This window comes from Plectropomus leopardus, chromosome 17 (genome assembly GCF_026936395.1).
Source record: "Plectropomus leopardus strain MGB_pleo_1.0 chromosome 17, ASM2693639v1, whole genome shotgun sequence".
NCBI classification, from domain to species: domain Eukaryota; kingdom Metazoa; phylum Chordata; class Actinopteri; order Perciformes; family Serranidae; genus Plectropomus; species Plectropomus leopardus.
The window spans coordinates 20883152-20896543 of NC_142192.1; the positions used below are offsets into that span (position 1 = coordinate 20883152).

Genomic DNA, 13392 nt, shown 5'->3' on the forward strand with positions numbered 1-13392 from the left:
ATTTATCCATCACTCTTGTTGGAGTCTTTCCCTCCAGGTGTTTCTCTGGATTGTTCCACTCACAGGTGTTGAGAGGGTCACCTGTATTCAAGTGGACTGTTCCATGTTGGCTGCAGAGAGGGGAGAGCTTGTGAGGGTGAGTGTGGCCACACTGTGAGCTATTGCCAGTGCTGTCCCCGGACATTTATTCACTGAATTTCTCTCCCCTTCTCCCCCACTTGTGTGTCCCGCCTCCCCGTCCCCCTCCCTCACACCCCTCCTCGTCCTCCACACTCTTTTGAAGCTGTCCGTCACAAAGCAGTAAACCACTGGATCCAAGCAGCTGTTCAGGCTGCTCAGGGTCACTGTAATATGATAAGCAAGAACATGCCCCGCCCCCTGCGCAAACCCCTCCCCTCTGACTTTGACGCGGAAGTAAACCAGCACCTGCCGGACGTGGAATGGCGTGAAGCAGATGGTGAAGACCACCAGGACGGTGGCCAGCAGCCTGACAGCACGCGCCCTCCTCGCCCTGCTCTGCTGGGGCATCAGGCCGTGACTGGAGGAGAGAAAACAAGCAACCCGCAGAGTGAAGCCCACCACAGCGAGCAGGGGGAGCACGAACTCCAGGATGGTGAGGTAGAAGAGGGCGGGAAGGAGCACACAGGAAGAGCTGAACTCCAACGCAGTGGTCTGCAGAAGGTAGGAGAGACCTCAAGTCTTAGTGCTCTTTCAGCTTTAAACACTCAACATTTTCACTAGTTACATAACATAATTTATAGAGCACCTTTCAAAAGAAAGTGACAGTGTCCTTTTATATAGAAACAAATTGTAAAGTAAATATGATTCAAAACCAAAAGATGAAAACAATATTGAATAATTACAACAAATACCATCTTTTCAGAGAAAGCCATAGGATGAAAGCAAGATTTAAAAGACAATATGGGTTTGTTTGCCTGAGATCCTCCTATACTCTAGCATCTATATAGTAAATAAGAGGGGACCCAGAATAGACCCCTGGGGAACCCCATAAGCTGTTCTCAGTTGTGAGCAGTTTCTGATTTTTCCTTCTGTGATTGTATGATTTGCAGGCATTTTAGAGGTCTGAAGAAGTAAAACAATCTTACCACCAGAGAAAATGTTGGCATTGAACAATTCTGCAAACCACAGGCACATTAAATGTACAGGTTATGATGCAGCGGATACATTGAAATTTTATGTTTCAACACACAAAAAAGTACTTGGTTTGTGTTTTGGATTAAAATACCCAGTTTGTGAAAAAAACCCAACTTTTTTGACACTATCTCTTCCGACAGGTCTTAGCAACAAAGTTATACTGTTGAAGCTGTGGTTGGAAGTTCAGGATCTGCCAATTGTACCAAATACCGCTGAGAAGGCCTTTTGTTGGAAAAACCTTCAGCTCAAGTGATGCAGTGTGCATTACCAGTGACACCAACACCTTTTTGCACGGATTATGAAGTAAAGTGAAGTTGCCACAAGGACTGATACCATATCTGTTCAGGTAACAAAGTAAGAAGTACAGAGCAGCACAGGAGCTCGAATATTATCAGAAGAAACCTTATAGACGTTTTGTGCAAATCTATACTCTGTGACGGAGAAGTGATCACTGGATTTGAGAGATTTCCACAAAACTACAGCTCATAGTTGTATAAATTGGAAAAAAAAGAAGAAAAAGAGGGAGAAAAGGGCGGGGAGATCAGAAAACAAAGCACCTCTGTATATCAGCTGACCCAAAGACTCAACTGTCATAATTCAACACTGTAATAACATGCAGAAGGAACAAAATGCAAGTCTTTAGCAGCACAAAATTGGTCCCAATGGCAAAAGGAGAGAAAAGACCAAACAGGAGCATGAGACAACAGAAAATATATTATTTTTAATCCACAATTTAAAGAACTATCTATGTATTTATCTGTTTGTGTTGTGTTTGTAGAGTCTTCACCTGGAAAGAGTAGGTGACCACTACTGCAATGAACCAAACTGTGGCGCTGACACACTTGGCTGTTCCCATAGTCCTGCACCGGTGGAGAGTACTGGACGCATGGACAACAGCGAGGTACCGATCTATACAGATACTGACAGATGAGGAATGAAGGGAAGTCTCAGAGGGGGGTAAAAAGGTTTTTGCTGTACGTGCTATTAGTGTTCACTCATTTTAAATGTGACGGACTGGTTACCCACCTTGTGAGAAAAAGTATACTACAGTACATGTTAACAAAGTAGCTGAACGTATGAACGTAGGAGCAGGCCACACAGCGCCCCCCACTGTGGTACAGAGCAATGCGAGCAGGCAGTGACAGCGCCACCAGCAGGTCAGCCACAGCGAGGTTTATGGTGTAAACCACAGAGGCTGAGGAGTGGGTGGAGGCTCCACAGAAGACGTAGAGAGCCAGGCTGTTGAGAACCACACCGACCACCAACATCAGACAGTTACACACCTGCAGCAGGAAGAATGAAGCATCAGTGCTGTAAAAACAACTGTATTTATTTTACTTTGGTTGAATACAAAGTCAGTTGGGGTCACCAGGGTAAATTTCATTCAAGCCAATATAAATTCACAATATGCTTTTCAGTTCTTATTAACTGAGTCAATTTTTTTCTTGGAATTTAAGTATTTGATAAAAATCTAGTTTGCTGCATAAGTCTGATCCTTAACAGTGATGATAATAATCAAACCAGGGTTTATTTGGGTGGAAAAGTGGACTAACAGGATCTCATCTTACCATGAGAGAGATCCATACAGCGTAGAAGTCTTGGTACAGCTGCACATCCAGGTGGGCTAACCTGTGCAGGTATGGTGCCCCCCACCGCTGGTCCCACGTGCTACAGTTTGTTGGGTCAGGGGTCAGGAGAGGCCGGAGGGGCTCTGTGGTGGAGGGGGAGCTGATGTTGGTGAGAAGGCTCTCCATTGGTTGAAAAAGAGGAGTGAATGACCGGCTGGAGAAAAAAGACAAAAGAAGATACATGTGTGTAAAAACTTCATGCTTAACTTTTATGTCCACATGTATGAGAAGTCCTAAAAGTGTTTTGGGGTTTCTGAGCTTCTGAGATCGTGTTAACAGACTTTTCTTTGTGACAACTGAGCAAACTAAAATTGATGGTGAAGACCATGACTGTGTGATTTCTCATTCAACATGCCCTCGTTGACTCCCCCCGGCCCTTGCCCTCAGGGAAATAACCAATCTAAAATTGAATCTATACACATGTAAGTCAACCTAAACAGTTCTGTAATATATATTGGAAAAATTGAAGCTGATGAGCATTTCAGATTGCGAATTTACATTTTTTTTTTCTTTTTTCTTTTATCTATTATTTAATTGCTGTAGGAGCTAAGTCTACTACTTGCAGCTACTGAGTTCTTTAACCCGGTCTGACCTGGCTGACGCGCCGGCTCCAGTGTTTCATCCAGAAAAAGATCTGAAGGCTCCAGCTGCAGTACAATCACAATATTTATTCATACCATAGTTCAATAAATGAAATAGTGAATAAATGTCCATTTTTCTGTTGTGACAAACCCAAAACACACAACTTAAACAAAACAAACCCTGAACAAAACAGCACAGACAACATTTGTGTGCAACACTCTCTGCTGTATCCTGATAGAAGCTGTTTTTGTTTCCACTCAGAAACAGTAATGGGACGGTGCCGTAAGAGCAGTAATGCCTCATCTGCATATGGGGCGATTTCGTGTTGTGTTTACTGAGTTAAATTGCTCTGATGTCATTATTAGCTTTTCTTAACTGTCAGTTATACGAGTCTTTATAGCAACAAAATGACTTTTGCTTAATTTGTGACTTTGTTATATTGAAGAAATTAATGTGGTAATTCTCTCAGACTCATTTGATTGTTTCCAGACGTGTGCCGCTGCTGTCTACATTAAACCATCTCTTAACAGGAATTTAATCTGATGACAAGAACTCCCATAATGTCTGCAGGAGACAGATACATCGGCCTTACACCCTGGAGTCAGCCGTAGATACTGTATTATAAATAGACTTAAACAGCTCAAGTCTAAAATGATGTGATGTGCTCCAACTGGCTTAAAAACAAATCAACATATTCCAGCTTGTTTCTGCAGAGACACGCGTACTAAAAACTAAAAGAAAGACTGATGACCTTTAGGGATGAAAAGTGGTCAACATCAGCAGAAGTTAATCCAGAGAGAGAGACTTCAGAAATCCTTGTCTTATAAACAACATCCTCTCGTACTGTAGAGATGACCAAATCCATCTTCATATGCGCTCTAAAAGGATGTGACACTTTCAACAAAGTTAAGTACGTGACCTCGTCTGTTACTTTAAACACAGCATTGATATGAACCGTGTCAGTGTGTGCTGCTATTTAACACACCGATGACACATGTTGTGTTGAACACGAGATATACGTTTGCCTCGAGAGAGTCACATATACTTGATGAATGTGACACGTCCTGTTTATAAGAGGAGAGGCTTTAAATGTGCAGATGCTGTTCACTTTTAAGAGGTAGGTGAATATACATCAAGCTAAAAATATACCAAGAATTTTCAGGGAACTCTGGATTGTCCTAAAGGATGCGAGGAGAGATGAAATGGTGAAAAATAAGACTTGCACGTGGATTTGTTGTGTAACTTTTAAGATGCAATGTCCAAAATATGTTGTATAATAGTTTAACAAAACATCACGACTCAAGAATTTTTTCTCAGGATTTTCACATGGTCTTCATCAGATGTTTGCTCAGTTGTTTTGGAGATGGATCTGTTGATATGCACGCTAAAAAACAATGGTTTGATTTTGTGAAACTATCTTGGAGTTTGAGAATAAGCTTCAGTGCTGATGCAGCAGTTTGATGATGTGTAAGAGTCATCTTGGCCTTTTATCCTTGTTATAGCTGCAGGAGAGCTATGCAAGGGTGTATGTTTTGTTGGGGGTCCTCTTCCAGAAATTTTTGAGCATCAGATACTTAATTTCCTTCATCCTGGTGTGTTTTATGCACCATTTTCTGGCCTTTTTCACCATTTTATGGGGTAAATGTCTTTTTTTTGTCAAACGATAGTCTTCTACTACTTTTGTGTTTTTACTGGGGGGACAAATGCACAGATACTACCTTTTGAAGGAGACGTGTCCTGACCGCTATCAAAAGTTACACCTATGGTGAACTGTGTTTAAGCATTAATCTGCTGTATTCTAGCTTTATAATTTACTGTCTTGTTTAGCTGTGGGTTTCAATATTTAAATAGAGAGAAATGGAAATTGATAAAATTCACCAACACACAGTACTTTTAATTTAAGTTTCATAGTTTCTACTTCACACAAAATGCAACTCTCCCTGTCACAGCCAAGTTGTGTTGGCATGTTTTGGATATTTAATTAAATAAAAGATAATTATATGATCAGCTTACCCTTGATGACAATGCTAATGAAATAATGATAGTAACAACTAATACTAATACTAACTTGTAATAAGATGTTCAATGAAATATCACCAGTTTGACACAAAAGTGTTTTTTTTTTCTTTTTAATTTTCAATCTGGACATGACAAATTCAGGCGAAGCACCAAATGGATTTCCCCTAAACCAGTGCTCTGCAGCTTATTGTTGAGCCTTTTTTGACAGACCCCAAAAATGTCTTTCCTGTCCTCATAAATACCAAAGATGGATGAGTTTCTATCTGTTAACACGTCCTGCAGAGGAAGGTCTTTCCACTCTTCATCATCGCACAGACAGTTGGATAAAACATGGCCGAGGGCCTGGATTAAAGACAGAAAAATACCGGGAACCTGCTATCTGGTTCCTGATTCAGACATCTCCTGTACATGTCATGTCCAATAAGACACTGTGTGCAGATTATTGTTACAGAGCAAATTTAATATGTGCAGAGATTGGATCATATAAAATCAATTATAAATTATCCAAAGCTTCCTTTAACCTAACCCTTAAATCAGTAAATCCCAACAGTTTTAGATAGAACAGTTAAATACGCTCAATGTGATCATTAATGAATGAATTAATGAATTAATTAATGAAATTTCTCATAATGTCTCATCCAAAATCAATAAGCTGCATAGGTGAGAGAAGCACTGCTGTGACTTCAGGGAGTTAGTAAAATTTCCCAAAGCAGTTGGCAAAGTGTTGTTGGGTGAAATAAGTATGTTTCATATTTCCTTAAAATATATATTATAATTATATAAATTATATATATTATAGAGGGACAATTGGGTTCATGGCATTCAGTCCCTTCAATATTAAAATGACCTTTTCTTGTCTGAAAAAACCCAAAAGTTTCTGAAACATACCTTGTGAAGTGAAAAGTCCCTTGCTCAGTAGATCCACTGACAAGGCTTTAAAGTTTTGATGTTTGTATCCTTATAATAAGTGAAAGAGTTGCTGCTCTTCTTCTCTTTCTTCTCCCCGTGTCCTTTATTCTCTCTGTAGTTGTTTAGACGGAGAATGAGTTTTGAGTTTGGATTTGAACCTCTCTGGGCGGGATGATTCCTCGAGGAGAGCAGAGTGTGCAGAAAAACAGCTGGACCTCCTCCTTCATCTCTTTCTCGTTTCATCCCCCTATCCCTCTGAGGTACAATGTAGTAATGTAATGAAGTAAACACAAATGATAATAGAATACAGTAGAGAAGAGTCTTCCTTTTCTGTCATTTCCTTCAGTCATCATCTTCTTCCACCTCTCTTCTCATTGTTTTATCAACCTACCTTTTCTCTCCATCTTTCCACCCCTCTTTATCTCTCAATTTGTATCCCCCAAATTTTCCCAGTCTCTCTTTTGTTTCGTCCTCAGTTTATTTATGTATACTTAAAATAGCGATTTGGGAGGAAGGTACGTGGAGGCCAAACAGATCAACCGGCCCTGTAAAACATGATTTGGACCCTAAAAACTGAGTCAAACACAAGAAATATACAATCAAAGCAAGATTTGGTTGCTGAGGCAGGCGAAGATTGACAACAGGCAACAGAGGGGCAGTTTTGTGGTACTTCTCAAACACAATTTTATTTGGACTTGTCTTGGCCTCAGAAAAAAGAGGACTTGGGATTTTACTTCAAAACCAGTCTAGTCCACAACTATATTACCACTACATATCACAAAATTGCCCTTAGTCCTTAATATTTGTTTGCTTATAGATAAAAAAAGGAAAACTCCCACACATAAAAATAATCTCTGCTTGCTTTTGGATTATTTTATTAAAACATTTCTTATGGTACACCTATATATATATATATATATATATATATATATATATATATATATATATATATATATATATATTATAGACTGAGAATAACACAATCTGAAATAACAGCTGAGTAAGTCGATTTTTAAAAATGTGCAAAAATGTAGACACAGAAACATTATCTTGTCTTTGTGAAACAAAAGAAGAATAAACCGGAACAGACAATTAAATGTGTGTAGGTTGTCACTAAAGTTTATGTAAGGCTGTCTCCAGGGTGGTCCCACAGTGAACGTGTCTGCAGGAAAAAGAGATCTTTCCTTTTCTGTTTGTCTCTGTGTAAATACCTGACTCAATTAGAGAAGAGCAGGGGGAGAATAATGGCGGAGAAACAGCCAAAGAAATCTAAACCGTTTCTGTAGATGTTTTTAGAAAGCTGCCAGCCCGTGAACCAGTTTAATGAAATTTACACACACACTTCTAGGAAAAGAGAGAGAAACAAAGAGCACACGACGAGGGAGAGAGAGGGTATTTTACATTTATTTTAACAGCGACATACTATTTGGAGTAAAGCAGCACCTCATAAACCACAGTGACATAAACAGCTGGTGAGATGGACATCACTCCAGTGTGTATGTGTACATCCAGGCGCATGTGTGTGCAGCCGTGTACAGTACACATCAAATAAATTCAGATCTGGCCTGAATACTGGTGACATAATTCATCTTCCCTTCATATGAACTAGTAAGGGACTTTTGATTTATGTTACGTTGCTGGTGATGTCATTTTGCAATGGTCCTGGCTATTGTTTGATTGAGTGTTTCTTGGCGTGTTCAAATATTTGAAACCAGTGTCAGATCTATCCCGGACAGGCTTGTTTAAAGGCAGAGAGGAAGGATGTCCCGCTTGACACTTTAGTGGGATTTAGAGGGTGAAAGGAGTTATGAAATATAGTTACATGTAGGAAGTCTGTTTCTAGAGACAGTTGCTGTTCATGTGTTTTTCAATTTAAGGGGCACTCTAAAAATTTAACATATAGTAAAGTGTAGTATAGTACTACTGAAGTAACATTGCTTGATCATCTTGGACTGGACTTTAAACAGAAAACCTTTGATACAAATGGAGTTTACCAGTAAGGGTCAGATTAGATTTGATTAGACTTTGTTGTCCCAGTGGGAAATTTGCATACACAGTAAAAATACAACAATTAAAAACAGCAAATACCTTCATTCATCAGTTGCACATGCCCAGCATGAAATAATGCACATATGTTACATAATACTTTGCTGAACAGCAAGAAAGAAATACAATTATACATTTTCAGTCTAGGTGGTGATGATGGCTTTAATAGACAGTGGGGCAAAGGGTTTTTTTTTTTAGTTTTGAGTGTTTTTTGAGGTTGAAACCTCAGAAAGAACTACTAAGGAGGGATCCCTCTTCCAAGATAGACAGACTTGCATTAGATGTCATAAAAAAACAATAACATTTCAGAGATGAGGCCTTTCTTAAAAATTTTAGTTAAATATAGGAAAGAGGATCGTTTCTTTTTATCTCAAATTGCAATGCTGGCTGAGATGCAGGGCAATAATTCAAATAAGGAGATTAAAAGTGAAAAAGTTACTATGAATTGCAATTATATCCTTAAAGAGGCTGCACTTTTATATATCGGGGGTGGCTGCAATGTGCCTTCTTATTTTTTTTTAATGTATCATGACCCTACCTTGTAGTAACAAATATTTTTCCTTGAGCCTCCCTGACTGACTGAGGGGAAATGCATGACCTTTCCTCCACCATACATATTAATATTTAACAGTTTTTGGCTATGATAAATTTTCATATTTTTGATAAACTCCACTACCCCACTAAATATGACAATTTAAAGTTGAATGTCCCTCCTCTAAGCCGAATAAAAAGACATAACTGCCTACCCAGCGCCTAGATCATTATTTAAAGTGTCTCCCCCGTTTTGCATAATCCCCTTCATTCTCATAAATAACCAACAGTCCCTAAAACGAAAAATATTTGTTCCATTATTCACAAAATGACAGCTCCTTCTATAGCTTCCAGCTTGATTAATTGACAAACTTTAGATGAAAATATACGCTATGGTTTTATAATGAGGTTGTAAGCGTTTATTAGTTATAAGTTCGTGTAAATATAGGTTAAAATGTTAAATATAGCGGACCATTAATACAAAACGTTCAGAAAAGTCAGGCTTTTTGTTGCCAAGGCGACCGAGTTGCGTCACCATTTAAGAACCGACGTGAACAGCGCTAAGAGACTCTGTTCCCTAGCAACACCAAAATACCGAAGATGTGACTCTTTTTTATTTTTACGCCCCCAAGGAGAGACGTGTGGGAATACCACAATACACGACCAATCTAATTTTTATTTAACCGAAACGTTTCATTTTCCTGCAGCGGAACGGTTTATTTATTGTAGCACACGGAACCGGTAGCGTTGGGGACGGAAACTAAATCTGTAAACAAACGTAACACTCGTTAGCTAGCAACAGCTTTAGACAGTAAACACATGTGCAAAACGTCTGTGGACTGAGCGCAAACAAGATGTTTAAAAACACGTTTCAAAGCGGATTCTTGTCTATTTTGTACAGCATTGGCAGCAAACCACTTCAGATATGGGACAAAAAGGTGAGCAGCCATTCAGAATGAAAGCTTTTGAAGCTAATCGAGTTTCCGTAGCTAGCTGTGCTAAAGCTAATGTGTCTTGGGCATTAAAAGTGTCATTTCTGTTGTGGTGTGTTTGGGATGCACTGTTCAAATGACTGATTAGGCTTTTGTTAGTTACATGTGACACTCTTATTTTCGGTTTTATAAGTGGAGTTAAGCTGCTTCTGCGAAGGAAAGAGATAGAAACCAAGTCTAGATCCAAGTCTCTAAAGCGTTTTCAAGTTTCATCCCAGGTGATATCAAGGAAACTATCTATATATTTATAGTTTACGAGTTTGAAATTTTCTGTTTTTTATATTTAACTAAATAGGCTACGGGCTAGAGAGGTGATTAAAAGCACCAATATTGATCTGGATGATATTTCGGAGACTTGAGGCGTTGATAAAATATGGAAATTTGTATTACGGTGATGCTGCAAACGAAATATCCTATTCTGAAAGCCCGAGGCTCTCCTTGATTGTTAACCCTCTGAAACCTGCAATGGGCACTTTAACAGGGAAGGGTCCATAATAAGCAAGAAATTAGTAAAAACGTTAGAGTAACATTACCTGAAAATAAGACAAAAAATAAATAAATAAGTAAATAAAAAACGAAAACAAATTAGACAAAAATATATGTGTTTTTTCTGTAACATAGTTTTAAATATATACTTTTAATAATTAGAAATTTACCAGAAAAAAGTCTTGACATTTTTGCCTTATTTTTTCATTATATCAGAGAATAGCTAATTTTATATCTTTTTTTGTCACCTTTTATTAAGTTTTTGCAATGTGTGAGACATTTCAAGTTGCTAATTATATATTTTAAAATATATAATTAGTTAGTTAAAATGCTTATGAAAGGCATCTAAACGTAGCACAAGAAAACTGATGTCAATTCAGGTGTTAAAAGGTTAAATATAATATAGTATAAAAGGTGGTCCGAAAGGTGCTGTTGCCAAGCAGCAGCAGCTAAGAATAGAAACAAAGGAAGATATCATTTGTTTGAGGCAGTTTAAGGTTAGCTATCTTACAACACTTTGAAGATGTAAAAGAACCCGACAGTATTCACTTAGTTCATCGTCCTGACTCCCACATCAGCATCTGAGTTATAGCCTGACTGAGACATGATTATAGAGGCCAGTACCATATTTGAGAGAAATATATATCATCAGGCTTTCGCAATTTCAAAGTTATGTTTTGTCAAACCAACAACTATAAGAGCAGTTATTGCCATTAAAAGACTTGGGTCACAGACTTCCTCTAAAAATGTATTTCTCAAAATAATAATAATATATAATCACATAAGTAGGAACAAAATAAGAAACACATTATAAGCCAGTAGTGCAATTTAAAATAAAGGGTAAAATATCACAGGAATGTGCTATGCTAAAATGTATGCTTAGCAGGACTGTAAATATATATGTACATACAGAGGTGCAAACAGGTTAGTTTAAAGAAAGGTTTAGTGACATTTAAGTATATAAAGCTGTCCCGAGTCTGGTGGTGTGGGACTGGATGCTGCGTTTCTGCCTGCCAGAAGGCAGCAGGTGGAACAGTTTGTGGCTGGGGTGATTTAGGTTCCTGATAATCCTGATGGCTTTCTTCCATCACTGACGGGTGTGAAGGTCCTTCATGGATGGCAGCACAGTCCTGAGTGATGGATTTGTAACATCAAGTGTGTTTTAAAGACTTAGACAAAGTCTCAGGTTTGCAAAGTAGTAATGGTAAAACTTTTTCTAAATGACCTCAAACACATCTTTGGCATGTCTGTACTGCAATTTCTTGTCATTTTTGGGTGACTTATACATCAAGACAGATGTCTCTGCAATAAAAAAATATTTCTCTGATGTTAAATGATGGTGACAGTCAGTGAGATACAGCTTGATTTCTCCATAGAAACTTGAAGAAAACAATATTTTGTTAGAATAAAAATTAGTGACTGTCCAGTTTACTTAGTGTGAAAGTCCATGATACCAGCTGGCTGTCCAAAATTGCATCTGAGGCACTCTGATTGTGGTTAAAAATCCTTTATTAATTCATGGCAGCCATTGCTTTTTATTCTTATGTGACTTCTTGCCCTATCCTGAAGAGCACCTGATTTTTTACAATCACTTACACATAGTGTCTTGACCCGGTGCAGCACTCCCTAATTTATTTTCTTTAAACAATATTTTGTGTTCACAGGTGAGAAACGGACACATCAAGAGAATCACAGACAATGACATCCACTCGTTGGTGTTGGAGGTTGAGGGGACAAATGTCAGGTGAGTTTGTGTCTGTTTTAGCTGAATCCTCATGCAGGCTCTACTCCCCTCACGCACCTCCCTTTATCTTTTTATTTCTTCTGCTCCCTGCAGTACCACATATATAACATGTCCCGCAGACCCCAAGAAGACATTGGGCATCAAACTGCCATTTCTTGTTATGATCATCAAAAATCTCAAGAAGTATTTCACCTTTGAAGTCCAGGTAGGGAAGATAGTGGCCATTTCCATGTCTTGGTAACACAAACAAAACTGTAAACTCTATCAGTATATGCAAACAAAATACAGCACGTTTGTTAAGAGTCATGGTCACTGATGCTCCCTCCACGTCTTTTACAACGTTTAGGTGTTAGATGATAAAAACGTTCGCCGGCGGTTTCGGGCGAGTAACTATCAGAGCACGACCCGAGTGAAGCCGTTTATCTGCACCATGCCCATGAGGCTGGATGACGGCTGGAACCAGATTCAGTTCAACCTATCGGACTTCACCAGGAGAGCCTACGGGACCAATTACATCGAGACACTGCGTGTACAGGTTAGTGCGCAGAGACGGACGAGACTGTCTCCAAATGCTACTTGCACGAGTGTGACTGTAGAAACTCTTTAGTGTGTATCCTCTTTCTGTTGCTAATGTCTCACGTTTTCCTCTCAGATCCACGCCAACTGTCGAATAAGGAGAGTGTATTTCTCAGACAGACTGTACTCTGAGGACGAGCTCCCAGCAGAGTTTAAACTCTACCTGCCAGTCCAGAACCAGAAAGCTAAGGTAAAACACACGCACGCAAACACACACACAACACACAACCACACAATAACAGTATTGCTACATATTGGAATATTTTATCTTAATTGTGAGTCAAATAGGCGGTTTAGAAAGTGGATAGTTGGACTTTTAGACGTCTAAAACTCTTCCGTTTCTGCGTTTGTGTCTTGCAGCAGTAGAGATTCTCCCTCTGCACTGTTCTCCCAGACCTGATGTGGATTTTAGCTGTAAGATTTATCTCTATGTCGACTCACGAGGAACTTTAAAAACTTTGTAATGTAATTTTGGAACTTTGAGTTTTGAGTGCCGTCTTGTGTTGCGTTCTGCACAATAAAGTTTTTTATGGACTCATCTGTCCTCACAGTTTTCAGTGCACACTTTAGTTGTTTGAAAGTGACAGCGTCAGTTTAGAAAACCACACAGCCGCCACTGATATGAACTGTCAAATAACCAGAAAATCGCAGAAACTCTACTGTTACCAGCATATGGATTGAAGTCTCAGTGCTTGTTTTTAAAAGTCCAAAGAAAAGAAGACAA

General features: G+C 38.9%; 2 protein-coding genes across 2 annotated transcripts; one reads left to right on the top strand and one right to left on the bottom strand.

Annotated features, from left to right (window-relative positions):
• Positions 1–40: 40 nt before the first annotated feature.
• LOC121958159 (G protein-coupled receptor 20) lies at positions 41–6410 on the bottom strand. The gene is made up of 5 exons (XM_042507031.2): positions 6273–6410; positions 2724–2937; positions 2182–2438; positions 1943–2075; positions 41–672 (listed from the first exon to the last, which is right to left on the bottom strand). Exons 2-5 carry the CDS (start codon positions 2907–2909, stop codon positions 88–90), a joined length of 1161 nt encoding a protein of 386 aa, XP_042362965.1. The 5' UTR covers positions 2910–2937; positions 6273–6410; the 3' UTR covers positions 41–87.
• A 3113-nt stretch (positions 6411–9523) lies between these two features.
• Positions 9524–13206, top strand: cfap20 (cilia and flagella associated protein 20). The gene is made up of 6 exons (XM_042506915.2): positions 9524–9808; positions 12013–12092; positions 12186–12297; positions 12439–12627; positions 12745–12858; positions 13029–13206. The coding sequence occupies exons 1-6, from the start codon at positions 9725–9727 to the stop codon at positions 13032–13034; spliced, it is 585 nt and encodes a 194-aa protein (XP_042362849.1). The 5' UTR covers positions 9524–9724; the 3' UTR covers positions 13035–13206.
• The last annotated feature ends 186 nt before the right edge of the window (positions 13207–13392 follow it).